The 26,144-nt window shown below is 53.2% G+C and overlaps 11 protein-coding genes across 11 annotated transcripts; 5 read left to right on the top strand and 6 right to left on the bottom strand.

Annotated features, from left to right (window-relative positions):
• Positions 1–84: 84 nt before the first annotated feature.
• On the bottom strand, positions 85–1,014 carry BDZ99DRAFT_525003 (uncharacterized protein; the record flags this gene model as incomplete). The annotated part of the gene is made up of 2 exons (XM_033725959.1): positions 85–549; positions 676–1,014. 2 exons carry the CDS (start codon positions 1,012–1,014, stop codon positions 85–87), a joined length of 804 nt encoding a protein of 267 aa, XP_033572258.1.
• A 2,764-nt stretch (positions 1,015–3,778) lies between these two features.
• BDZ99DRAFT_525004 (uncharacterized protein) lies at positions 3,779–5,331 on the top strand (the record flags this gene model as incomplete). The annotated part of the gene is made up of 6 exons (XM_033725960.1): positions 3,779–3,899; positions 3,949–4,160; positions 4,219–4,333; positions 4,385–4,489; positions 4,540–4,877; positions 4,930–5,331. 6 exons carry the CDS (start codon positions 3,779–3,781, stop codon positions 5,329–5,331), a joined length of 1,293 nt encoding a protein of 430 aa, XP_033572259.1.
• A 656-nt stretch (positions 5,332–5,987) lies between these two features.
• On the top strand, positions 5,988–7,220 carry BDZ99DRAFT_466928 (uncharacterized protein). Its single transcript, XM_033720894.1, has 3 exons — positions 5,988–6,305; positions 6,456–6,696; positions 6,814–7,220. Exons 1-3 carry the CDS (start codon positions 6,091–6,093, stop codon positions 6,844–6,846), a joined length of 489 nt encoding a protein of 162 aa, XP_033572260.1. The 5' UTR covers positions 5,988–6,090; the 3' UTR covers positions 6,847–7,220.
• A 163-nt stretch (positions 7,221–7,383) lies between these two features.
• Positions 7,384–9,528, bottom strand: BDZ99DRAFT_574890 (uncharacterized protein; the record flags this gene model as incomplete). The annotated part of the gene is made up of 4 exons (XM_033728416.1): positions 7,384–9,092; positions 9,149–9,267; positions 9,325–9,377; positions 9,450–9,528. The coding sequence occupies 4 exons, from the start codon at positions 9,526–9,528 to the stop codon at positions 7,853–7,855; spliced, it is 1,491 nt and encodes a 496-aa protein (XP_033572261.1). The 3' UTR covers positions 7,384–7,852.
• Positions 9,529–10,471: 943 nt separating this feature from the next.
• On the bottom strand, positions 10,472–11,698 carry BDZ99DRAFT_117214 (small GTP-binding protein). Its single transcript, XM_033712486.1, has 7 exons — positions 11,678–11,698; positions 11,489–11,616; positions 11,403–11,435; positions 11,280–11,338; positions 11,047–11,227; positions 10,762–10,994; positions 10,472–10,702 (listed from the first exon to the last, which is right to left on the bottom strand). The coding sequence occupies exons 2-7, from the start codon at positions 11,519–11,521 to the stop codon at positions 10,642–10,644; spliced, it is 600 nt and encodes a 199-aa protein (XP_033572262.1). The 5' UTR covers positions 11,522–11,616; positions 11,678–11,698; the 3' UTR covers positions 10,472–10,641.
• Positions 11,604–12,444, bottom strand: BDZ99DRAFT_117238 (uncharacterized protein). The gene is made up of 2 exons (XM_033712487.1): positions 11,678–12,444; positions 11,604–11,616 (listed from the first exon to the last, which is right to left on the bottom strand). Exon 1 carries the CDS (start codon positions 12,262–12,264, stop codon positions 11,815–11,817), a length of 450 nt encoding a protein of 149 aa, XP_033572263.1. The 5' UTR covers positions 12,265–12,444; the 3' UTR covers positions 11,604–11,616; positions 11,678–11,814.
• Positions 12,445–12,457: 13 nt separating this feature from the next.
• On the bottom strand, positions 12,458–14,922 carry BDZ99DRAFT_511322 (MFS general substrate transporter). The gene is made up of 9 exons (XM_033724536.1): positions 14,614–14,922; positions 14,264–14,450; positions 13,999–14,216; positions 13,664–13,944; positions 13,498–13,617; positions 13,311–13,447; positions 13,084–13,263; positions 12,935–13,028; positions 12,458–12,874 (listed from the first exon to the last, which is right to left on the bottom strand). The coding sequence occupies exons 1-9, from the start codon at positions 14,812–14,814 to the stop codon at positions 12,625–12,627; spliced, it is 1,668 nt and encodes a 555-aa protein (XP_033572264.1). The 5' UTR covers positions 14,815–14,922; the 3' UTR covers positions 12,458–12,624.
• A 1,091-nt stretch (positions 14,923–16,013) lies between these two features.
• BDZ99DRAFT_396664 (arylsulfatase) lies at positions 16,014–18,122 on the top strand (the record flags this gene model as incomplete). Its single annotated transcript, XM_033716003.1, has 6 exons — positions 16,014–16,323; positions 16,382–16,539; positions 16,680–17,198; positions 17,254–17,560; positions 17,609–17,718; positions 17,769–18,122. 6 exons carry the CDS (start codon positions 16,014–16,016, stop codon positions 18,120–18,122), a joined length of 1,758 nt encoding a protein of 585 aa, XP_033572265.1.
• A 564-nt stretch (positions 18,123–18,686) lies between these two features.
• On the top strand, positions 18,687–21,357 carry BDZ99DRAFT_450982 (major facilitator superfamily transporter). Its single transcript, XM_033718190.1, has 10 exons — positions 18,687–18,959; positions 19,027–19,163; positions 19,218–19,291; positions 19,346–19,354; positions 19,412–19,509; positions 19,592–19,712; positions 19,770–20,163; positions 20,239–20,369; positions 20,418–20,869; positions 20,935–21,357. Exons 1-10 carry the CDS (start codon positions 18,698–18,700, stop codon positions 21,000–21,002), a joined length of 1,746 nt encoding a protein of 581 aa, XP_033572266.1. The 5' UTR covers positions 18,687–18,697; the 3' UTR covers positions 21,003–21,357.
• Positions 21,358–21,613: 256 nt separating this feature from the next.
• BDZ99DRAFT_490851 (uncharacterized protein) lies at positions 21,614–22,714 on the bottom strand (the record flags this gene model as incomplete). The annotated part of the gene is made up of 4 exons (XM_033723072.1): positions 21,614–21,982; positions 22,073–22,187; positions 22,336–22,546; positions 22,600–22,714. The coding sequence occupies 4 exons, from the start codon at positions 22,712–22,714 to the stop codon at positions 21,614–21,616; spliced, it is 810 nt and encodes a 269-aa protein (XP_033572267.1).
• Positions 22,715–24,153: 1,439 nt separating this feature from the next.
• On the top strand, positions 24,154–25,819 carry BDZ99DRAFT_117526 (MFS general substrate transporter). The gene is made up of 2 exons (XM_033712488.1): positions 24,154–25,403; positions 25,455–25,819. The coding sequence occupies exons 1-2, from the start codon at positions 24,244–24,246 to the stop codon at positions 25,699–25,701; spliced, it is 1,407 nt and encodes a 468-aa protein (XP_033572268.1). The 5' UTR covers positions 24,154–24,243; the 3' UTR covers positions 25,702–25,819.
• The last annotated feature ends 325 nt before the right edge of the window (positions 25,820–26,144 follow it).

Raw genomic sequence — 26,144 nt, forward strand, 5'->3', positions numbered from 1 at the left:
CTCACGGTGCCAAAGCGACGACGCCGTCTAGCCACGAGGTGTATGATATGCATAGAGCCTCTGCGAACGCTCGGCCGCCAGCTATCAAGTCCAATAAGCCATCTCCCAGTAGCGGACCGGACCGGACTCCTCGTATGGTATGGAACTGTCGGGATGCCGAGGCTTCTTTGCATACTTCGTCGTCGTCGGTAGCCAACGACGCTGCATCGTTGCATTTCTAATGCTTCCCTGCGGAACGACTCCAGAGGGGCCGTCTCCCGTGGTCACGGCGCTGCGGGGAGCATGGCCTGGGGAGCATGGCCTGCTGTCCGCCTTGTGGGCCGTAGCTTGCGGTCTTTTCTGGACGTCGTAGCACGGGCTGTTGGAATGGAGGGATGTGACGCACTGCTCCAGGGCCGTGACCACCGGCGGGTGGATGCTGCGATGCGCCATCATGGCGTTGGCGCGGCCTCGTGGGATGGCGGCGATGTCGGACCAACTGTAAGGGCGCAAGACCTCCACGTCGCGTCTCTTGTCGGTGTTGGGAGTCTTGAGACGGCGACAGAGGGACTGGTGGCGCTCAACGTGCCGCTGTCATCCACCTGGGCACCCAGTCGCGATCATCCCTCGTCCACCACGTTGCTTGGCAGGTCCTCTGCATAAACCCGGCATGCCACCGAGAGGCAATTCACGCACAATGTAGCGCGCCTCGCGGGTGGGTTGAGATAAGCTCGCCCGAGTTTTCTTCCAGAAGCCTTCTAGAAGACGCCTCCAAGTCGCCTGCGCGCGCCACTTTGGGTGGGACGGCACGTCGTTACTAATGCAAACTTTGCGACGGACTGCAGACCTTGCCCAATCCCCAGGAGAGTCCGCGGTTCTTGTATAGCGAGTGGTGCATGGTAAGCCTATCACAAGCGCTTCAATCTGACCTAATGGTCGAAGCTTTGTGAAATTCGGATACTTTGGCGCATGCAGGCCAATCCAAAAAGGAAGATTAACAATTATGACATCCGGCATGCCCTGAATCGCGTGCATGATGCGAGGCGAAAAGTGCTCCCTATTTTCTTTTTCCAACTTCCTCCATGATAACCAAACAACATGAAGATCCAACAGGTAGATCGGTCGGTAGAGACTGCCCTCTTCTGATTGAGATAATCAATCAAGCAACTCCTCTGCGTCTTACCGCTCCACGCGTGGGTGAAACAGCTGTCGGCTCGAAAGGCCCCCAAGATTCTGACGAATTCGGACGAATTCAGACGTTATCGACATGTCCTCAAATCCACACACCCAGAGACCTTCATAATCTCGCCTTGAGTGATGGGGACTGTCAGGCGATCAACTGACAGAGTGAACAGCCGCCGATTGGTAGTCAGGTCAAGTCGTGGGGGACAGAGACAGACCTGACGCTACCTTTAGCCCTTAGATGGGCATGGAAAGGGGGGTTTCACGTAACGAGCGTGGTGATCTTAGTGTGCTTCCCACAAACAAAGAACCAGACGCATTCGAGAGATCTTAGACGACGGTGTGTTAGATTAGAGTATGAGCGCGAAGACTTTCTGTGGTTTCCGGGTAAAAATTGAGTGGGCATCACGCGCAACGCTGAAGGATGTCACTAGAGCTAGGATTGTACTACGATCCACGGTGTATAATATTTCGGAACTCGGGACGCGACGACGTCGCTGACGGGCCAGACGTAGTTTTCGATCACCCCGTCCCCTACAGCTTGGACATTGGGACGGAGGGCCGTTGAGAGGGTGATGATGACAGTGCTATAGCTCATATTTGGTATGAAATAATGTGGCGTGAGAGTAAAATATAGATACCTTTATATCTTTCTGCGAACATTGCATATTGAAGATTGGAGATCGTATCGGAGAACGTTTGTGATTTCTTCGCCAAGGAGTGAGAAGCCGGTTTTCGATTGATATGATATTGGAGGAAAGCAGTCAAGAGCGGTATTTCCTTCGGGAACGGGAGTTGCTGTTAGGTTCGCGCGGTCTCGACGAAGTCATACGTCCTGAGGACCGCCGCGATAAAAAGTAAGAGCTCTCCATGGTTTGACGCGCTTTTTCTTCTGGCAACTTCACTGAGAGATTCCAAAATGCGACCCTGCAACACGAGCACAAGACAAGAGGCCGAAGAACCGACGGCTCTCCTCGTGAACCTTCCATTACGATGCTGAGTAACGCAGAGACTGTTCATATCAGGCACGGAGTTATTGAGAAACATTGACCGAAGGATTTCACAGGGAGATGTCTGCTTAAGTGAGTGAATGCCGACGATGACGTAGTCCATTGCTAATAAGGAAAACCGTCTCGCGTGTCCTCGACTACGGGAATGGAAAAGGCCGTACTTGTAGCCGCTCGAACCACACGGAACTTCATTGGCAATACCTAGGCACGTGACGGCTCACGTGACATCATCCATTCTGAGCAGACTTTTCTCGTGATACGAGGGTCGAGGTATGTATTCCAAGGTTCCTAGGCTTTTAAGCCACATATTATGTAAGAAATCTCTGCTCTTAATGTCGACGTCGCCTGGCTGTCTTCGTGTCGGTATTATTAGCATCAGCATGAAGGAGTCGAGGCAGCTGAGCAAGAAGCCCTGAGCAGAGCTCGGTCGCGCACTGCCAAATCGAGTTGCGAGTTTGATTCTCTCTACGAGGAAGGCGCCGATGGAGGAAAACTCGGTATGCTGCAGTCTCCTACTTTACGGAGTCCGCATGATTTCTGTTTTGAACTGCTAGGGCGGTTCTACCTGTGCCCATTGGACTATAGCAACACAAGTTTTACTGGTTGATGTTGCAGTCTCCTGAATGGTGCTTCAGTCAAAGTTGTGCGATCTCGATCGATGGTGTTTGAACGGCCGAGGACACTCTGGGGTCCGGCTGGCGGCATTCAAACGACGACCGACGTGCAGGATCTCAGGCACAACAGTGACAGGTCGCACAGCGTATCGGTACACGTTGCAGAAGGTTGAAACTCAGAACGCTGACAGGGCAGGGCGAGGTTGACTTATCAGTCGACGCCGGGAGGGCGGTAATTGGCATCCAAATCGGGGCGGCGACCCTGGGCCAATATAGCTGGTTGATTAAGGACCAACGGACAGAAATCAACCGTGGAACCGCATTGAGGCGTGTGGTGAGGCTGCTGGTGGTTAAGAATTCGAGATGGGATGCTCAGGTGAATGGCGATGGTGATGGCAAAAGGCCACGAGTCCTTGGTGGTGAGCGGCCGTCTCGACGTTTCAAGCCGTCGATGGCCTGTCGTTCATGGCCTGTCGTTCAGCGTTTCACAGTCAAAGCGGAGAAGGCTTGCTGGGTGAATTGGCCAGTGAGCGGTGGTGCGTGTCGCAGTGACGTTAGCGGTGGCGCCGGTTGGTCCAGCAAAATCGTTATCGCGGCAGATTTGGGTGAATGGCAATCTCAGTTTGCCTGTCTTCCGCCCGCCCCAGCGCCCATACGGCAACGCGCCGCGAGGTTCCTTGGAATCCGGCCCTGGTGCATTGTCGATCGGCTCTAGCTGCTGCTGCTGCAGCTTCGACCTTGATATGCCCACGCTCCCTCCCGTGCCCCTTCCACCGTCTCCACGACTCTCGACCTGACCTCGGGCCTCTCTCGCTACTGTTTGTTTGCTGTACAGAAGGAGCCAGGTGCCGCTGCTGTGCGCTTGTCCTCGTCGCTCGCTCTACTCCACTCTCGCTCGCTGCATCAATCAAGCATCCTTTCGCGACTCGCTGCATCTTGCTGCGCAACGTCCGTCACACGTCCATCCCCGGATCACAGCAAAGCACGCGCATCATGCGTTCCACCATCGTTTCCTGCCTCCTCGGGGCTATCTCAACCGTCAATGCCATCGCTACCATCTCGGTCAAGGGCTCCAAGTTCTTCACGAGTGATGGCGACCAGTTCTTCCTCAAAGGTACGACCCTCCCGCGAATACAACATCACCAGTTCTGACAATTCTATAGGAATTGCCTACCAGCTTGTTCCTGAAGACCCTCTGGTCGACAGCACCCAGTGCAAGCTCGATGCCGCTCTCATGAAGGAGGTCGGAGCCAACTCGATACGCGTCTACCACGTCGACCCCGACGGTGACCACAAGGACTGCATGTCGACCTTTGAGGATGCTGGAATCTACCTCTGGGTTGACTTGGACACCTTCACCACCCAGATCAATCAGGTGCGCTCGGCTCCTCCCCGCTGAGTTTGCACCGATAAGCTAATTGCGATTATTGCAGGACTCGCCTCACTGGAACGCGACTCAATTGCAAGCCTTCGAAAAGGTCATCGACGAGTTCCAGCAGTTTGACAACACCGCTGGTTTCTTTGTGGGGAATGAAGTTCTCACGACTGGTCAGTCTATCTTTGCGGCCAATCAACGCCAAGTCTGACGCGACAATCTAGGAAATGGCTCCGTCGCAGCGCCATACGTCAAAGCTGCTGCTCGTGACGCCAAGGCGTATCGCAACTCTAAGAAGTATCGTGATATCCCGATCGGGTACTCAGCTGGTCTGTTCCGACTATCCTCATGCACCGCCACTCGTGCTGACCTCCTCTAGCTGATATTTCTGAGCTCCGTCCTATGCTCCAGAACTACATGGCCTGCGGCGACAACAGCAGTGAAGCTCTCGATTTCTTCTCTCTGAACGCCTACGAATGGTGCGGACCGACTTCCAACTATCAAATCTCCGGTTACTCTCAGCTCAACGCGAATGTCACCCATTACAATATCCCCATCTTCTTCTCCGAGACTGGTTGCATTAAGCCTCGTCCTCGTACTTTTGAGGACCAGGCCGCCATTTTCGGTGACCAGATGAATCCCTATTGGTCAGGTGCTATCATCTATGAGTGGATCGAGGAGTCCAACGAATACGGCCTCGTCAGCTACGGCGAGAAGGTAAATCTTCCTCTCCATTCATAACTAACGAATCTAATCTAATAATCACTAGGTCGACCCAGCTGCCGTAAGCGCTCCTCCGGACGGCTACCCGCGATCTGGCACTCCTACTCCCATCTCCCCTGACTTCGACAATCTCTCTGATCAATGGAAAACCCTGACTCCTTCAGGAGTCAAGGCAAGCGCCTACACGCCCAGCCTCACTCCTCCGCCATGCCCTGCGTATACCTCGGATTTCTGGGACGTGAATGGCGGTGTCGCACTCCCAACCCTTGGCCAGACTTTCGATGCTGCCATCCAGAGCTCTATCACCAAGGGGACTGCGGCCGCTGGCACTGCCACGACGTCTGCTCCCACCACGACCAAGACTGGTGGCGGCAGCCCTGGTCGCGAGGTCCAGGGAATGGGCATTGGCCTTGTTGGTGTCCTTGTCGGATTCTTCTGGTGGATGTAAACGCATGCGCTTTACTAACCCATCATCCACCTATTTCGAGAAGGATGGTTGAAAAGTCGCACACAGACATCTTAGCACAAGAAAGTACTTGATGTTTTTAAATCCGGTCGACGGCTCTCTGGAAACTGGTACCTGGACTGACCATCTCGTCTTCTATTTTCTTTCTTTCGCGCACGGTAGACTTGGAACGGCGGTATCCTCGTTCTACATTGGCGAGCTAGTCTCGTGGTTTGGAGAAGAATCGGGAAGGGGGGGCTGGGTTGATGTTAATGGTGATGGTGTGGTATGGTTTTGGTATGGCATGGAATGGTTCATGACAGCATGGCGTTGGGGTTTTTCTTTTCCAACGAGCTGGGGATGCTTGCATAAGTATATCTGGCTTGTGGTGTAGCAATAAGCGGTAGCCGCATAAAAACGGCGAAGAGTGAGGGAGGTGCAGATACGATAGATGAAAGAGAAACGATGAGTATACATGCATCGAAGTTTCCGAAGCACTGTCAACAACGATCTGCCATTGCTTGAAGTGCTGCAGTTAGCTTCCAACCATCTGGACCATACAGACATCAGCCATTTGAGCAAGCCGTGAGCTCGGGCCATCCGAATAATTGCCCATCCTCGGCAATCCCTGAAGCGAAGCTCCGATCCTTCTCGAACCTCGACTTCTTTTGCCATCGATCTCCAACTTCATTTCACAACCATCACAACCAATTGCTCCCATCCCCGAGACCCCCAACTCCATCACCACCCATTTTCATCAACATGCCCCGCCAAGGAGGAGGAAGATCTGGAGGAGGAGCGCGCGCTCCCGCTGCTCGCCGCCCGACGGCTGCCGCTCCCCCCAGGCCTGCCACTCAACCTCAGCAACGTCAAGCAAGCACTGTGGCACCAGCACCACCGGCTCAGCCGGCACCTCCTGCACAAGCACCAGCTAGTCAGGGCCCGGGACTCTTTGGCCAGATGGCCAGTACCGCTGCGTGCGTAATCCCCGTTTTCCTCGATGAAGAACTGGAATCCTACAGCCCATCTGGGGTCCCAACAATGAAATCCTACCAGGAAAAACGACATCTTTTACGACATCATCCCAACTTCTAGAAAGGAACCACAGGCTAACCTACCCACCACAGCGGTGTCGCCGTCGGCTCTAGCATCGGCCACGCCATAGGCGGCTTCTTCGGCGGCGGCGGATCCTCATCCGAAGCTGCAGCGCCCGCCGCCGCACAGGAGACCGCGCCCGCGGAGCAGACCTTCGCCAACACCACAAACATGTCGTCCGGCGTGTGCAGCAGCGAGGTTGGCACGTTCCGCAAGTGCATGGATCAGAACGACGGCAGCTTGACTATCTGCGGGTGGTATTTAGACCAGCTAGTTAGTAATCCTCTGCTATCTTTGAGACTATTTCTATGTTCTCGTCCACGCCTCTCAAGTCCGGTTCGAGGCATAGATGTTGTTGTATAGATTGCTGACGTTTTTGGGGACATACAGAAGGCGTGCCAGCAGGCGTCGAAGGAGTACTAGATATCCGCACTACCGGCACCTCGAGAGACACTTCGCTCAGGCATGGCCAGTAACCCAGCATAAAGCATAGATAAAGGAGTTCAGTTTGGCTATCAGCGAGCCGTCCTGTAAAGTAGCGAAGAATGTGATTCGCACGGAGGCTCTCTCCCCTCTCCAAATATATTTTTGATCTACGTTCCTCATTACTGCTTGTGCTGTTCTCGCTAAAGCGGATCCCTTCAACTCCTTTCAGCATGAATGTGGATATTAGAAAATGACCAGCCGTGTCCTCTGCCTGTACATTGTCTAGCAAACTCTTCAAATGCGGTGGCTCCCTCAGGTTGCCGTCTTATAGCATTACTTTTTATAAGAATGCCTTACAATTCCAACACCACCTCACTCATTCATGCACACACCTCCTATATGCAATATAGCTTGCAAATGCTCGCGCCACAACACCCACCCAGCGAGCAGACCCCCGCGCCTCCGCGAACCACCCCTAAATCTTCACCTGTAGTTCACATTGCAAACGAGCAGGTACGTAGGATAGCAACCTTTCGAGCCCCCGAGACGGTCAGGCCATCGTCTATACAAAAGGTATCTAAAACCCAATTTCGCCTGCAAAAGCATTCTCAGCCCATAAAATCGTTTCGCCTTCACCACCATCTTGAACATTACACATCATGTTGCATCAACCATACTCTTCGTTCCACAAAACGTGCCACTTGACAACTATCTCTATCGCACGTGTCCCGGGATTCCTCGCCCATCTCTTTACCACATATGCTTTCTACGACATCGATGATTCAGCTTACTGACATCGCAATCGAGTTGAGAATCATGACAACATCCTCACACGATCGTGCGGGCTAATTGTGATAAAACTAGGGGCGTTTATGATCAGCAAGAGCGATCTCTCATTCCTCTGTTCCTTTTTGAGAGCCTCAACCCAAGACCCATGAAGATACTGTGAAGCGTTAAGACATCGTAATCCTACACTACCCTAATTCTTCTCAGCCGATCCCCCCTAATCATCCTTCCCCTCATCCCGCCTCGGCTCGAAGTTCGTCTGGTTCCCATTATAGAACTGCCGGTCCCGCTCACTCCTCCGCTCCGCTCCGCCCTCCTGCCGCTGATCCGCGAGTGTGCGCACCCGCCCATCGCCACGAGCCTCCCCCGTTCCCCTTCCATCCCCGTCACCCTGAGGCGCCGAGCTCGACGCAGGCGCTTGAGCTTGAGCCCCATACCCAGTCACATACCCCAACACGCCTCCCACAACGCCAAACGCACTCCCAACGACCCCTTTAGCGCTCCCAACAACCGACCCCAACACGCCGCCGCCTGCGCCGCCCGTGTACGCCTCCGTATACCCCGTCACGGGCACCAGCACCAGCGTCGCCGACGGCGCGAGGTCGATATCCGCCAGCTCGGCCGCCTCGTCCGACGCCGACAGCGCGCGGCTCGGGGCGGGCGGGAGGAGGTGCTTGAACGTGTACGGCGGGTGTTTGGACTCGGTCGCCAGCAGCTCCTGGTCGATCCACTCGCGCACCGTCTGCAGCATTGCGTCGTGCGGGAACGACTGGCGGATCGTGCCGCCGTCGAAAAGGCGAATGTTGAGGTGCACGGCACCCGTTAGGCGGCGAGTCGCTTTGCCCTTTCCTGAAGCCCGCGGTGATGGTGATGCTTCTGTGGGGTCTACATCCTCGGATGGGGCTCCGCCAGCGGCTAACCGCCGCTGTTCTACGGCGGCCTTCTTCCGCTCTTCGCCGCGGGCTTTGCGCTCGGCTTTGTCGTTGTCTATGAGGGCTTGTATGCGCCGCAGCTCTGATTTCTCGTCTTCCTTCCGTTTCCGCGCTTGCGCTGCGGCGCTGAGCTGCGCGGCTCGCGTGGACGAGGCAGCGCCGGCGATCTCGGCGTCGAGGGCTTTGGCTTTCCCCTTTGCTGCGGTGCGCGCAGCGGCGCGGGCGGTCGCTTCGGCGGCTTCTTTGGCGCGTTTATCTTGCTCGAGGCGGGCAGCGCGGTCGGCGAGGAGGGAGATGACGGCGGGAGGGTTGGCGGGTGTGCTGGGGGTGGAGGGGGTGGTTTGGGGAGCTTGGGGTGCTGGATTTGAGGTGGAGGGCGCGGAGGAGACAGCTGTTGCAGGCTCGGCTTGTGGTTGTGTGGCGGTGGGTTCTACTTGAGGGCTCAATACAGCTCGTAACCGCGCTGTGAATTCCTCCTTCGTTATTTCGTCGCCGCCGGTTAGGTGTTCGCGGAGTTGGCCATTACTACAACACCCTCTTGTTAGATCCGATGGTCCCAGAGACGCTTATGGAGCGCATACTGTATAACAACTAGAGTGGGTATGTTCTTTAGTGGGCAGAATGCGGCCAGGAAGCCCGCTTCTGTGGACCCTGCTTGCATGCGGAGGAGAACGGTGGACTGCGCGAGGAGAGATGATACCTGCCGATATGATTGTAAGTATATTATGCTCTGCTAGAATGATGGTCAGGCGCATACGTCCTCATCCTGGAGCCAGTTCGCTTCCCAAAGCTCGCTTTCCTCGTTGTCGTCTGAAAGTGAGGTCAGCCTGCATTCCTATGAACTGACCTAGAATATGGATTCATAGGAGTTGAAACACGAACCCCGCACAAAACAGGCGACTGATTTCGACTGCTGGATGGCGAGCGCGATGCCGCTCTGGAGGTCCCCTTGGTGGAACATTGTGAAGTTGATAATTGTGGTAGTGGAGTGAACAGATGTCGTCTCGTCGTGTGGAGCTATGCACGCGGGGCATGGAAAAGGTGGCACACTAATTCTAGAACAAGCTGTCTCGTGTGTGTCCGCCACTGCTTGGGGTGCTTTAGAGAATTTTCAGGAATTGGAACGAGATAAAAACCCTTCACTTTGGTCTATGTGGAAACTTGTTGAAGCCCTTCATGCAATGGCAGACGGGTATATACACGGGCTGAGTACTTGATGAGTGTGCCACTTTTTTCGTCCCAAGCGTGGTGTGCAAGGTGCAGGGATGCGGGAGATCCCTGCCGTGGGGCAATTCGCCGATGCGCCGACCTGAGCTTTCACGTGCCGATGTAGACGAACCGCAAGAGGTTCTGTTAGGACAGACGCAAATTCTAGGGGTGTGGAATTCTAGCGTTGAGTTCTACAGGGTAATGTGAGCTTGGCAAACACCGTTTATAGTCCCGTGAAAAATAATCATCACGGATCCGAAGTCTCAACAGGCAAACCGCAAACTAAATTGTGAAAGCTCTATCAAGTAACGGATCGACCGCATCGCAATTAGTCCGGGCATTCGCAGCACAGCCAAAGCCCCAGGATGATTGCTCCGCACTATCTACAGTTGATTCGGGGGGAGAAATGCTTAGTCCAACCGCTAACCACAGTGTAATGACGGATATAGGAAAGAAAATAGTGCTCAAAAAACGAATACGCAGACACCACGCCGCTCCGCTGCCGAATCCCGGACTCCAGATCATCCATCGTCCATCGTCTCGCCTTGGATCCGAGCAACATGCTTGCTGTCTTGGCTGTGCAAAATATGAAGGACTAGAGGTGAAGGTGCATAGTGGCTGGTTGGGCGCTGACTCCCTCGAGCCTCTCCTACGCCATATGCCTGTGTAATTACCTACCAAAATTGAGGGCAGCTCTAGCTCAGCTAGCCTTGGCTGCGATGTGATGCTCCACGCTGTGTCGTGTCCAATTTCCGCTCAAAAAACGCCGTAAGAACTTGGTCCACAACACCAATGGTATTCAAGTCCCCACCCGTTACACCAACCCGTCCCGTCCACTCGTTGCCCCCTGCGCGCCGGTCTGTGCTCATAGGATGACGCACTTTGACTTCTTCACCTTTGGAGGGGGACGTGGGCTGAGTACGGCTCTGGAGGAACAATTAGCTTTCGGTTGTCTCTGACTAGGAAGCAGGGGGGATGGTGCTACCTGATAGCTTCGTCGAACACGCTCTTCAAGTTGCGCTGAGTCAGGGCAGAGCACTCCAAGTACTTTTGGGCCTTGATCTCCCTGGCGACCATGGCCGCCTGCTCATATTGTATCGGCGCCATCTTCTTCTGCCTGAGGCCTTCTCGGGTCCCCTCATCCTCTCTCAAGTCTAGTTTCGTGCCGACAAGTATAATGGGGACGCCGGGTGCGTGATGATCGATTTCTGGGTACCACTAATAACCATGTCAAAATTTGCGCCTTTAAGGAAAGTACGTGAGGACTTACCTTGGCCTTGACGTTATCGAACGATGGCGGGCTCACGATGGAGAAGCAGATGAGGAATACATCGGTCTGGGGGTAGGAGAGAGGTCGCAGGCGGTCGTAATCTTCCTGACCAGCGGTATCCCAAAGTCCTAGGCTAATGGGCTTGCCATCTACCATGACATTGGCCGAGTAGTTGTCGAATCTGGAAGTCGTCAGCTGCTGCTGCCTGCGGAGCTTCACTTTGGAGACCTTACACGGTGGGGATGTACTCGCCGGGGAACGCATTTGTGGTGTAAGAGATGAGAAGGCATGTCTGGGTCATAATTAGTCCATCTAGAGCTGTTGGGATAGGTAGCTAGAGCCGCTATGCCATATACCTTTCCAACAGCGCCATCACCTGTCACTACGCACTAGAAGGCCAGTCAGTATCCTGCAGCCCTGTCATTGCTGCAACGCGGCGTACCTTCAAGGACTGGGTTGCTGGAGCGGCAGCCATGGCTATGCGACGCCGGGTGGGAGCTGCTGAGTGTGTTGTTGGCAGGCGGGAGGAGGTATCTCGGCGGAGATATATACGACTCGAGCGTCTCTAGTCTGCAGCGCGGCGAGTAGCATCAGTAAGGGGCGTAAGGAGGGAGCACAGAGGACAACGCACCGATGGATGTCCGGTCTGAAGTGCCCTCGGGTGGTTTCGTTGCGACGTCGAGGAAGGGGGCGCTGCTCTCGTCGGTGAGGCAAGGCGGCGTGAGGCGGTACTACCACACTACCGAAGTCGAAGCTCTGGCGATGGGTCTAGCGCAGGCGAGACGGCGGGTCACTATCACGCTCCGGTGCTGGGCTGCTGGGCAATCTCAACGTGAAGGCTTCGTTGGTCGTCTGCACAGCGGCCAGCGACAGTCTGCTCGAGGTCCGAATGCCTAGTCGTTGGCCGCGAGGGTGCACTCTGTAGCCGCTACAGGAATGAAACTGAATTGAAACGGCGCCGAACCGCCCACTCACCGCGCCGGCCATCACACCCACCTGCAGCGCCGTGCACCTCCTCACCTCCCACGTCCAGCCGACATTTGTGATAGGTAGGGCTGCAGCACACCTCAGCCAACAACATCCGCCGGCTGCCAGTCCAACACACGCCGCTTCTGGAGCCTCTCGCAGCGAGCAATAGTCGCCATGCTGCCCTCTCTCTGGAGCACGATACAAGACTAGCAAAGTATATCGAGCGGGCCAGTCCAACCACGAATCCATCGCGATTCTGGTCCAATTCCGCTGCGAAATGACCTCGCCATCAAATGTTTCACGGTACTGCGTGCCCTCCAAAAACTAAAGAAAATTTACATTGATCGACAAAACTTGGCAATGTTCATTGATGAGAGTCCAAAAGAATCACGTGAGCATAAATATCGTGATCAAGAGCTAGGCTCAAGAGAAGGGCATTTGCAGAGATAAAGTGTAGTAATTAGGAGCACATGACATAAAAACACTTCTGATTCTGCGCTGAGTAGAGAGGCATTCCTCATGACATCCAGCAGCCAGCACCCACCCAATAGACAGCCTCCGTCGTCCTCTTAAAATATATAAATTGCGATGGTAACCCACTCCTCCCGCTCAGTGCGCAAACCTGAAGTCCAGGCGCTTGTTCCCCTCCTCTTTTGTCGTCTCTAGGTAGTGAAGGCGTTCTTGCTCGGACATAGAGTTCCACTTATTCTCACGCGACCTATTGCGGAAGACGTAGTAGGCCTTCATGAAAACATAAAGGGCGATGTTCATCACGGTGATAGAAACTAGAGCCGTGTTTCCGCGCTTGTATCGGGGCTTGTCGTCGTCGCGGTAGATGTTGGAAGCGACAATACCTCCACTGTTTATATTCCGTTAGTGAATGGCACGGACGAGCAAGAGGCAAGGTGAGTGCACTTACGCTTGGACGAACATGTTGTACATAGCTGCGCTGACGGTGCGGGACCGGACAGTGTTCGCATTACGAGAGCACCAGCCGACTTGAATTGCGTGGGCTGCGATCGTGAGTTAGTAGAGGGATATTGAGGGGAAGAGCAATATTTGTCCTACCAAGGGGATAGCTGAGAAGCAACGTCATAATAGCAAACTCGGTCCACTTAGGTACCGTATTGATGTTGGTGACGCGGAGGAAGATGAGGAATGGCAATGCCCAAATTTGCCCTACGATGGACCACCAAGTTAAGGAGCCGGTAATTTCTGCTCCGTAAGTGATTATCATCATCGTTATGACTGGCGAATGTTAGTACTAGTCCTCCTAGTGAACTAGCTCGACTCACTATGGCCAACCTGGTATGGAATGGAGAGAAGATTCGTCTGGAAAGTGTTGAACCCGATTCCTCGAAGCGACAGGGTCAAGTACTGCTGTGGTGTCGTCATAGGGATCTGGAAGCTGAAGCCGACCAGATAGAGCGGCCTGTTCACATCGTTAGACTTCGTACACCCAGCAGTGGACTGCCGACTCACCAGAGATCGAAGTCTTTCATGCTCTTCCAGAGTAGCTTAGGCGTGACGGGTTGCCGGTTATGCATCGTACCCTTGCTCGGGTCCTCCCGGATGACTCGATTGACGATGATGGTTTGCTCTCTGTTGACGTTAGCAGGTGGCTTGCTGGGATGATCGAAGAGCTCACTTTTCCGTAAACCATCCCTTCTTTCCTCTGAACCAACTCGACGTCTGCGTCGGGCCGGGTGGCATTAGGAGGAACGAGAAAATGCCAAGGACAAGGGTGATCAGGCCTTCGAGCAAAAAGAGCCAGCGCCATCCAGACTTGCCCTGGGTCCCTCTAAGATGCAGGATGCCAAAGGCAAATATACCGGATAGGATATCGGCACCGCTCATAGCTGTCCAGAAAAATCCAAGACGAAGGGACAGCTCATGATGCTTGTAGAAATAAGACAGATAAAGGATGATCTGATAACATGTTAGGATTGAGCATAAGGTTTGGCTAGGCAGCATTGAACTCACATCTGGAATGAACCCGCCTTGGAGGATACCCAGAAGAGCACGACACGTAAGGAACGACGTCCTGCCGGACAGCCAAAATTGCGACAGGGCGACAAATGACCAGAGAATCATTTGAGCAGGAATCCAGCGATCGGGGCCGATCCATTTAGAAACCAGCTGGGAGGGAAGTTCGGCACACAGGAAAGCCGCCTTGAACACAGTATTTCCAAGATTATAGTCTATCCAGCAGTCAGTTTGAGTAGACTTGATTTTGGAAGCCACTTACCATTGGTAGTCAGTTTGAGGTCCTTCAGGAAGTTATCCGTATTGGCTTGCTGGATGTTCGCACGATCCAACTCCAGAGACATAAACATGATGCAAGCCCAGATCATAATTCGAAAGTCGATTTTGCGGATCAGTCTGTGCTCTTCGCCCCAAGTCCATCTGGCCGATGGGTCGAACTTTTTCAGGTTCTCCCTACTTGATGTTAGACCATGACAACACCGTCTATCAGAAGTGCTTACCAGTCTGGACGAGGTTGGTAGTTTTTGGCAACCTCGGGATCATCGTAGACACTGGGCTGAGAGCGTGTCAGAAAATTGGCGTCTTATAATAAACTAGGACGGTTTATCTCACCTGGGTAGCGATAGCGTCGGGGTCGTATTTAATAGCCCTTTGGAACCAGAAACGCTTTTCGTCGGCAGGAACCCCGAGAGTAGAATCGGTCTCAGAGATCTTGACTTCAGCGAGCCCTTTGGATATCTCGGTGGAAGATAGGGAACTTGGAGAAGCTGACCCATCAGCGCCTTTCTTCTGTACAGCAATCGCGAGCGACATGGTTGATGATCGCAAGGGCGAATTGAGTCCTGGAGTAGACAAAGTCGATATCCGATATTTTCGAGAACCCAGGGACACGGGGCCTTCATTTATCTAAAAAACCATCCCACATTACATCGTCCAGATTCTTGGTAGACGAGGTGTCATGATCGCGCAATTTCATGCACTGTCAACGAATTGCTTGGGTACTGCCATCCGGGCACTTCAGTCGGCCCTGTGCCCTTGGCGCTGATCAGGCCTGGGAAGAACGTGTTTCTGTCTAGAACCGCGGAATGGAGTTGCGGATCTTGATGGAAAGAAAAGACATGGGCGAATGAACTGTCGCCGTTGCGGTGTCACTCCGCGTCTGTGGCGAGGTGGCCTGGAAATTCGACGAGTTCGCAGGTGATGTCGTGCTCCAAACAGGAGCCACGAGAGTCTCGCTTGACGCCATCTTCTGCAGGATCTCAGCCTTTCGAGGCTTGGCAGGCCCAGAATCTCATGGCCATTCCTTGAAGCTGGAGATTCCAGCTACTTCATAGAGCTGTCCACCCATAGTGGTGGGCTACCAGCGACCTGGATGCCTCACCGTCTTGCATGCAGGACGGAAACACAGCGATGAGATCCCCAGATTCCGTGGGGATGCCTGTATTGGGAACTGCGCTTCTGAAAGGCTCCTCATATACTCTCCATAGCAGGGCTAAGGAGCAGTGCTCTGCGAATGATGCAGACTCCAGAGAATCTCGCGAATACCTACATGAGTTGATTCCAAGACTCTTGCTATCGGGACCGGTTCGATATCCACAATTTGGGACGTCAAGTTCTTGGGATGACACCCCACGCCAAACGGTAGAACTGGGGAGCAGTCTCGGGAGAGGGGACCGATCGCAGGAATTTCTCCAAAAAGTCTAGTGCTCAAGAGCTGTCAGACCAGGCCCGGTAGCCGTGGCTGCAGTCGTTGGTGCCACCCGACGGGCGTCGAACTGAGAGTGTTTAGCATGAGGTTGTTGTGATAAATCCCAATGAGCACGCGATGCTTACTCCACATATTCGCTTCGCAATGCTGTGCAGGGGGTTGGAAAGGCCCGAGTAGTTCGGGGGGGCGCCGAGCGAACTTTGAGCTTCAATGTGGAGACTCCTGTTGCGAAGCCGTCTGTCTGATAGATATAACACATTCGACCAGCGTTATAGAGCGTTGTAAGAGTCATCGACGACTCAACATGTTAGTCCGCGCTATCCTGCTTCTGTCCTTGACGGCGGGGGCCGTTTTCGCACGCTCAGACCAGACTCCTCTCCACGACAAGTCCAAGACGCGCCCTCCATCCATCGTTTTCATCCTGTTGGACGATCTCGACTACCAATTGAAGTCTCTAGACTATCTTCCTTTCGTCCAGAAGCATCTCGTCGAGAGGGGCACCCTCTACAGAAAGCACTTTTGCACAACCGCACTTTGCTGTCCTTCCCGTGTGAGTTTGTGGACAGGCAAGGCAGCGCATAACACCAATGTGACCGATGTGAACCCCCCTTATGGTAGATGGCCTTGGCATCATCGCAATGGATCGGTGCATCGCTGATGTCAGTCCTCTAGGTGGATACCCCAAATTCCTGAGCCAGGGTCTGAACGAAAACTACCTTCCAGTATGGCTTCAAAACGCGGGTTATAATACCTACTACACGGGAAAGCTCTTCAATGCGCATACTGTGGAAAACTACAACACTCCCCATGCTGCTGGTTTCACTGGATCTGTAGGTGGTCTCAACTTCGAGGAGTTCTCAAGCCTTGAGGCATTTCGAGCTTCGAGGCATTCCCAAGCTTCGACGCACTCTCAAGTTTCGAGGCATTCTCAAACCTCAACAAGTATACAAATGCTAATGGGCTGCACTAGGACTTCCTGCTGGACCCATTTACTTACCAGTATCTCAACAGCTCCTACCAGCGTAACAAAGATCCTCCTGTGAGCCACGAGGGAGAATATAGCGTCGACGTCCTTGCTGAGAAAGCGTATGGGTTCTTGGAAGATGCGGTAGAAGCCGATAAGCCGTTTTTCCTTGCCATTGCTCCAGTCGCACCTCACAGCAACGTCGAGATCACCAATTTAGAGGGATCCGTAGAAGACTTTGTGGCCAACTTCACTCCTCCTATCCCCGCTGCTCGGCACGCACATCTGTTCAAGGATGTCAAAGTCCCCCGTACCGAGAACTTCAATCCGGAGAAGCCTTCTGGTGTTAACTGGATCCGGACGCTAGAAAGACAGAGCCAGGAAAATGTCGATGCTAATGATCACTTTTACCGCAATCGTCTCCGGTCAATCCAGTCTGCAGACGAGATTGTCGATGGAATCATCTCCCGCTTAGAGAAGCACGGTATTCTAGACGATACATACGTAATCTTCTCGAGCGATAATGTCAGTATCTGCACATTGAACAGATAATCTTGGTAGCTGCTGACTGAGTTCAAAGGGCTATCACATCGGTCAACACCGGCTTCAACCAGGTAAAGAATGCAGCTTCGAGGAGGACATCAACATCCCTCTCATCATTCGAGGGCCCGGAGTACCAGAGGGTGAGACGACTGACATCGTTACCACACATACCGATCTTGCTCCAACCATTCTTCAGCTGGCAGGGGCTCCGCTCCGAGCTGATTTTGACGGAGAAGCGATCCCGCTCACCAAGTCGGGAATCAGCTCTGCCGCCAAGACCCGCCATGAGCATGTCAACGTGGAGTATTGGGGCTTTGCACTGGGCGAGGGCGAATTCGACCAGAGTGAGTGAAGCTGTCTGTCCATCTCGGCATTTGCTTACGGAGATTAAGGCCGGTTCCATTACAACAACACTTACAAGGCTCTCCGGGTCATCAGCGAACACTACAACTTTCACTACTCGGTATGGTGCACTAATGAGCATGAGTTGTATGACTTGAAGGTATGATGATCACATACTTAATGCGAGCGTATGCTGAACAATCGTCATAGACCGACCCCAGCCAGCTTCGCAATCTTCTCCACGAGGGCGAGGCTGCCCCCGAAACTCTCCTCGGCTTTCCTCTATCGAAGGTGGTGGCTCGTCTGGACTCTCTTCTGTTTGTGCTGAAGTCATGCAAAGGCCAGACCTGCACCAGACCGTGGCTTGCATTGCATCCCGCAGGAAACGTGGCTAACCTGCATGACGCTCTCTCGCCAAGGTTTGACAATTTCTACGAGACGGAGCAAAGGCGAATCGAGTATTCGCGCTGTGAGGCTGGGTACATAGTCGATGCCGAGGGACCCCAGTTCGAGCGCGATGGCTTCGTCTATCGGCACGGCACGCAGTGGCACGAGTGGGTCTAGAGCTACTGCAGCCCGACGTCTTGAGGTGGCCCGCGGGCTGCTAGCCTAGTCGATATTACTGCTTTGCAACTTTTGACAACGTACCAGAGAACCCCAAGCGGTACTAGGTAAGGGACACAAGCCTAGAGTGGCAACGCGAGTCAGGATCTTGTTAGCGAAGAGGGACTTGACTTAGCTGTCGGGATTGATATCGGGCAGATGCTGGAACGAAGACGGGCTGCGGGGAAATAAAAGTTATCTATAGGCTGGTTTCGGGCAAATATCGTTGAAGTTCCCCTCAGGAAATGGCGCCATTGCTGCATAGTTCGCAACATAGCCGAATGGGAGGGCCTAGCTCGCTCGCACCGGATGCCCAGAACAGGGCGCTTAACCTTCGCCCTGCACATCGATGCAGACCTCCGCCAGATTGCCACGGCGTCGGGACCCGGCACCGTCTGGAAAATTTGTTCGCAGGTTTGCCCATCTTATCGCGGCCGTGACTCAGGTCTCGTGGCCGGCTTTTCCTTTTAGTACTTGCCAGCCCTGGCGTCCATTCTAATCTTGACTTCTGTCGTTATTTCAATACTTGATTCATAATGCCGCGTGATAGCATAGCCGGAGGAGCCAGCGAGCGAAGTCCATTGTTGGTTCATCAGCAGTTTTCTTCGCCTGAATCCAGTCAAAGCGCTTCAGCCTCAAGTACGTCGAGCAGCGAGTCCGGCGACAATAAATCCATTCGGAGCTTTTCAAAGCCCCCAACAGATGAAGAGTCGCGTGCTGCCAATGGCACTATTGACAGCCAGCTCCAGCAAGCAAGCACAGCGGCTGTTGCTCGAATAATTGTAGTCTTACTCATCGGTATGTTCCGCTTCGATATCTATGCTATCGAACTACCTGAACATTGAAAACGCTAACGCTGCTCTAGGAGTCTTCATATCCAACGCAGATGGATCGCTAGTGCTGGCTACACATCCACTTATTGCATCCGAGTTCAATGACCTCTCCGCTTCGAGTTGGCTGTTTACCAGCTTTGCCCTGGCTGGCGCCGCAACACAGTCTCTTGTACGCAAGGCATGATGAATGCATGATCAAGCAGGCCTCACTGACTTTTGCAAGTATGGAAAACTAAGCGACATTTATGGCCGGAAGGCCTTGGTTTTGGTTGCGTATGGCCTGTTTGCATTTGGCCTGTTAGTATGCTCTACTCCTTTATGATCTCATGCTAATATGGTCTCTCGATGCAGTGTTGTTGTGTACGTGTCTCTACCCCAGAGCTATTCAACCTGTGTTCTCGATGCTGATAATCACAGTGGTCTCGGGACCAGCATGTGGCAGGTAATCCTCGGCCGTGTCATATCGGGAGCCGGAGGAGCTGGGATGACTGTTCTGGTTTCAATTCTTATCACAGGTGGGTCATCTGCAAATGCTTTCAATTCTACTTGAACCTCGCCAAATTAGAAGTAAATCTAACTTGGGCTAAAACTTCCTAGATCTAGTGCCGCTCCGACAAGTCGCATCCTGGCGATCCTACGTAAACGTTGTCGCGACCACTGGACGCAGTATCGGAGGCCCCCTCGGTGGCTGGCTTGCAGACACGATTGGCTGGAGATGGTAACCACTCTGTTCACAACCTCTAGCGAGCTGTGAAATCTAACTGATGTGTGCCAGGTCCTTCTTTGGCCAAGCTCCGCTAATAGTGCTTGCAATGATACTCTGCTGGGTAGTGCTTCCCAGCCACAATCCGAAGCGTGACCCAAAAGAACCTCTGAACTCCGCAAAAGGTGGTAGTCGTTTCGCTCGAATCGACTTTCTCGGTGCAGCTTTAATGGCTGCCATGATTCTATCCTTTCTCCTGCCAATCGAGATAGGAGGAGTCAAAGTACCATGGAAACACCCGCTGATCCCCGGTTTATTCGGCCTAGGAATCGTATTAGCGGTCTTGTTCGTCATGACCGAAGCGTGGTGGGCGAAAGAACCTGTCCTTCCTCTGCAGCTTTTGAGGCAGAGAGACGCCGTTGCATCGTACCTAATCATGGCGTTTCAAACTGCAGCACAGTTGGGCGTAAGTTATCTTCTGGACCATATTGATCGACACAAGATTGGGCATTTTGACTAATTTCCCCTACTTCTGGTCTAGATGATGTTTTCAGTCCCTCTTTACTTTCAGATCACTTCCAAAGCATCCAACACCATGGCCGGCGCGCATCTAGCCCCCGCCGTTGTCGGTAACGCTCTTGGCGGCATCGCATCAGGTCTTCTAATAAGACGGTTAGTACACTTTCACACAACTTCATGACAAATACTGATACTACTCAGATTTGGCCGTTACAAAGCGATCGTTGTCCTCGCCGCCGTCTTTTCCTCGCTCAGCTACTCCCTGCTGATTGTACGCTGGCGCGGCCACACAAATTGGTGGGAGTCGCTTTACATCATCCCCGGCGGCTTCGGCCAAGGTCTCGCGCAGTCCGCCCTCTTCATCAGCCTCCAGGCTGCTATCGACCCCGCCCATACTGCTGTCGCAACGTCGGCACTGTATCTCACTGGTACGATTGGCATGATCATGGGTCTTGCGGGCGTCAGCGCGACGATGCAGGAAACGCTGAGGAGGGGGCTAGATAGGAGGTTGCTTAGTCTCGGATTTGGGCATATTAAGAGGGGGAAGATCATCCATAAGGCGGTTTCGGATATCGGGTATGTGCAGAATGCGACTGGGGCTGTGGGAGAAGCGGTTCTCGGGGCTTATATAGAAGGGATCGAGTATACGCATGGTAAGCAACGCTCTCTAATATGCTTCGAAAACCTCCGGTGGTGTTGATTCGCTAATATGATTTAGTGGTTTCTTTGGGTTGCTCATTGCTTGCTTTCGTTGGCTCGCTTGTTTTGCAGGAGCACAAGTTATAAAGGTGCAACATATGAGCTGACAGAAATCAAAAGAACTTAGACACCTAGACAATCAAAAAGCGTTTACTTCCAGTGCTCTTGGCAATAACAAGTAGGAGTTGAATCCCATCGACCCTTTCGCTTTCGGCTTACTAACTAGTCCCATCACGTGCTTCCCATTCCGCATCTATGGTCTATAGAACCCCCCTCCTTTCCCATCTCTCTCTCCCTTTCCCCCTCCTCACTTCAAACCGCATGCTCCCCATTATTCGTCCACGAAACCTTCACTTTCTTAGTCAAGCTTCTTGCTTAATATGACTGCATGCTTTTCAGTTTCCATCCAGGCGCAAGATGTCTCCCTCTATTCTTTCCGTAGGTAGTCACTGCTTTAGGAACTAAGTGAACTCCTACTTAACCACCTTCATTCTCTAGCTACATTCCTTGTGGATGTAGCTGATTCAAGAAAATGATTTAGACTTCCACCTCAACCAACTCCTCCTTTTACCATATGATACAAGCTTACTCTGGGGACTTTGGAACCCCACGGCTATGTGCTGCATCGAAACTCGGGGAAGAAGAACATACAAAGATGAGGAAGTGTGATTAGACTCAAGATTAAACTTCTTTATTCTCTAAGCTACTGATCCTTCCCGCCATCTGATCGCCCAATCCCCTTTAGCGAAGCTAGGTTCCACGACCGCACCCTGCATCAAAGCTTCACACTTCCATCTAGTCGTCTGCGGCGCATGATCTGCATCGACGGCTCTTCGCGACTGCGCATTTCGTCCCTGGGTCTTTCCATGATGTTCCAGTCGTGCTCCTACGCCCTCATCAACAACGAATCCGAACACAATACCTCTCCTCGCAGCCCTGCGTACCATCTCCCTCTCTTCCGCCCGGCGCTGGCCCTCTTGCCGCTTCTCGAGGTTTTCGACAAACTCTTCTGTCCGCTCCGCACGGCCTTTCTCGCCGCCGATGCCACCGTTGACTTCGGATGCTGCCTGAGGAGGGCGTACGATCGGGCGGAGAGCTCCCGGTAATTATCCGAGGGGTCTCTTGCCGTGATCTGACGAAGTGTCGTCATCGCTGACCATGTCGACGCTCTTCCGTTCCTCGTCTTCCTTGCCCAGAGCTCGGCCTGCGCGGTTCTTTTTTCGACCAAACGTCTTTGCAGGGTCGTGGCGGTTGCCGAAGAAGACCTCCTTTCTGAATTGGTCAGCTTGAACACTACTCGTGCCTTGGTTTGATGTGGGTAAACCGAGAGCCCGAGACCGAGTACCGCGCCGGCTCGAACAGCGTCCAGGAAGCTTTATCAGAGTCTTGCAATGTTCCAGCTCACTTCGTCTATACTCACATCTCTTCCATAGTAACAATCACCCTTCGATCGCCCTTAGCAGCCTTAGCCTTGGCAGCGGTCTTCTCAATCCCAGACTCCGGCTCCTCGTTCAGCAGCGCGACAATCGCCCTCTCAATCCTCCTGTCCATGGCTCCTGGCTTCCGGTTCCGGCATCGGTCTGAGCAATACTTGACCACGCTGACCTTGCTCTGCTGGGCCTTTCGCGCACCTGCAGAGTTTAGAACTACGCGCTCACCCTACGCTCGAGAAGGATTCGCTCACTGATGACACGGCCACACGTCTGACAGTATGGGACATGATTCCCGTCGGTAAGATACAAGGGCGGAGGCACCGCGGCGTGCTTTCCAGGACGACTCCAGGCGTCCATCCATGACATTCTGGACGAGGATTGACGGCAATTAGGGGAGTTGCGTGAGGCTGGAGCTCGCAATCTTCTCAGGGCGAGCGGTAGTGCAACTAGGTGGCTGTGCATGCGCAGTTGCAATGTTACGTGGCAAAATGGAGAAATGATGACTTTGAGTTGTCGTCTTCTTGCTGGACCTCGCTGTGTCGCTACCTCTTGTTGACGTCACCTGATGGCAGTGGCGGAATAGGTGGAACGGAGCACCACTCGCGAGCGACGACGACAGGAGAGCCACGTATCATGGTAAAAGACTCCACGGACCCGAAGAAAATCTAACAGCAAGGTGAAGAAAAAAGGAGATTCACACCACATTCTCGCACGGAGGACCACGTTCGTTGACTGCAAAGTGCGAGTTTCGCAGTAGAGAATAAGCTTTTACCAAGAAGGTGGTTTGCGATGGTCAGCGGGGCACTCGGGCCCTTGGAAATCCGGAAATCGCTTTTGGGTCTCAGGCTTAACTCCACGTCCTGTACCTGGCAACCAGCAAATCCGATGCGCGAGATCACCACTCGGGGTCGGAGAGAGGAGCAATGCAACGAGGCCAGGAGTACCCTTTGTATGTGTTCTGCGTTTCGCTAGGATCTGCCCATACGGAGTGGATTGTGTTGTAAGGATATGCCCGAGCTCCCATTGGCCACTACGCCGAGCGTGCCGAGATGCCGAACCCGCGCAGCAGATAAACCAAAGCTGCTCTTGGGCAGAGGCGACGGTACGAGCGCCTCAAAAAGGCGGAGATTTCGTGCCCGACGTCACCTTAAACCCGCAGATGGCACTCGGGTTTGCGCCTGCCGGGCGAGGATTGAAAAGAACACCTGCTGCCAGGTCGTGTGCTGTTTTCCTCTCGCAACTGTGACCCACTCCTTCGCTCTCTTTTTATAAATATTCACTCTTCCCCCAAACTCACCGCACATTGCCTTCTGAGATTCCACCTACTGTTGAGCTAGTACAAGAGATCCCTTTATATTGACCTCTCTACATTTCGATTGAGCAATATTGTCTGTGACTATGGCAGACCGCGATGAACGCTCCAGGTCACGCGGCGCATCGACACCTCACTCTAGGTCCCGATCGAGACCGCGAACATCCAGGTCGCAAGCACGGAGCCCAGACGCGAACTTCCACCGCCTTTACTCGACCCATCACCTCGACGACCAGTCAGTGTATCACCATGACGAAGGCCATAGCATCGCAGCAGCCGGAAGCACCGCATCTCTGGAACGGGTCCCAACGCAGACTGAAGTATTCGAGGGTGAAAGTGATAGCACATCCGAAGATGGTGATAGCGCTTCAGACAACGGAGAGAAACCGAGCAAGGATCTAGAAAAGGATGAACCGGATGAGACAGAGCCGGCTGTGGAAGTGGACGCTGGAGTCAAGACTGAGAGGGATGTCGAAAAAGGCATGCCAGGCCTGGAGAAGAAGAAGTCTACGAGATCAATCAAGGACCCAAATCTGGTAAGCTCCCACTGAACATGACGCAGACAAAAGTTTCATTCTGATACATGTTGCAGGTAACCTGGGACTCGCCAGACGACCCAGCAAACCCAAGGAACTGGTCCATGAAGCGGAAATGGGCTGCCACCTTCATCGTCTCCTCCTTCACCATCGTCTCGCCAATCTCCTCTTCAATGGTAGCACCAGCCCTCAGCAGCATGGCTCATGAGTTCGGCATAACAAATGTGGTGGAGTCGCAGCTGATTCTCTCCATCTTCATCCTCGCATATGCTGTGGGGCCACTCTTCCTAGGCCCGCTTTCCGAGGTTTATGGCCGAGTGCGAGTACTACAATTAGCGAATTTGTTTTACCTGGCCTGGAATATTGGTTGCGGTTTCGCCCAGAATAGCGGTCAGATGCTCGCATTCCGGTTCTTGAGTGGGCTGGGTGGAAGCGCTCCTCTAGCCATTGGCGGTGGCCTGCTCTCCGACTGCTTTCCCCCAGAACAGAGAGGAAGGGCTATTAGCATCTACAGTCTTGCGCCTTTGCTTGGTCCCGCCATTGGCCCCATTGCAGGCGGATTCATAACCGAGAACACGACGTGGCGATGGGCGTTCTGGGCAACCTCGATCTTCACCGGAGTGGTCCAGTTATTCGGCATCGTCTTTCTGCAAGAAACATACGCCCCAGAAATCCTGAAGCAAAAGGCCAAAAAGCTACGCAAAGAGACTGGAAATACGGCTTTACACACAGAATACGAAAGCCCGGATAAAACATTGGGCAAAATCCTGAGGACGGCGATCATAAGACCATTCAGGCTTCTAGGGACCCAGCCTATCGTCCAGGTTCTCGCGGTCTACATGGCCTATTTGTACGGCTTGATGTATCTCGTTCTTTCGACATTCCCTCCACTTTGGGAAAAGAGGTACCATGAATCCGTGGGAATTGGAGGGTTGAACTATATCTCCCTGGCACTTGGCTTTTTCCTGGGAACACAGATCTGCGCACCCATCAACGATCGTATCTATCGGAGGCTGAAGAAGAAGAACAATGGTGTGGGCAAGCCTGAATTTCGCATCCCACTGATACTACCCGGCGCGATAATGACGCCTGTTGGCCTTTTCTGGTATGGATGGTCCGCGCAAGCCGGAGTCCACTGGATCATGCCAAACATTGGTGCCGCAACCTTCTCGGCCGGCATCATTATTGGATTCCAGTGTATTCAAACGTAAGAGAGTTTTGAACGGAGTGACTGACGACACGCTAACGCGAAACACAGATATCTCGTAGACTCCTACTCTCGGTATGCCGCCTCAGCCATCGCTGCCGCAACGGTTCTACGATCTTTGGCTGGCTTCGGGTTCCCGCTCTTTGCGCCGTCAATGTACGCTGCTCTTGACTATGGATGGGGGAACAGTGTGCTCGGCTTTGTTGCATTGGGATTGGGAGTTCCAGCTCCCTTTTTGATGTGGAAGTATGGTGCGCTACTTCGAGCAAAGTCACAGTTTGCAGCTGGTGGCGGCTGAGTTCTTTTGGGTGTTATTTGTGCATTTCTGGGGTATTGTGCATTGCGACGGCGTACAAAATATCTTTGGTGGGCAGGCATCTGGTCTGGAAGCATTTTGTTTGAGGACGATTCTAGTCTACTAGGATCATCGTAAATACATCAACGAGGTAGACAGATAGTATAATAAACCGAATATAAGAACCTGAGATGGCCTTCAAAGAGCTCGTGACACAAAGTTGGGGACGTGGAGGGCGATGGCTGTCGTCTCATCATCGACTGACTATCGATATGGCCCGTGCGTATGGACTTCAACTTTTCGTTGCCTCACCATCACCGAACCCATCTCCAATTCGTGTCTCACATCGCCGACGCTCGCCTTTAATATGTCTCGATCATGCTCCTCCATATCTAGGGCTCTAAGAGTCATCAGACCCTCCTCAATACCACGGTCGGAGCTTCACA

The sequence above is a fragment of the Mytilinidion resinicola genome (genome assembly GCF_010093595.1).
Source record: "Mytilinidion resinicola strain CBS 304.34 unplaced genomic scaffold BDZ99scaffold_19, whole genome shotgun sequence".
Taxonomy (NCBI): Eukaryota; Fungi; Ascomycota; class Dothideomycetes; order Mytilinidiales; family Mytilinidiaceae; genus Mytilinidion; species Mytilinidion resinicola.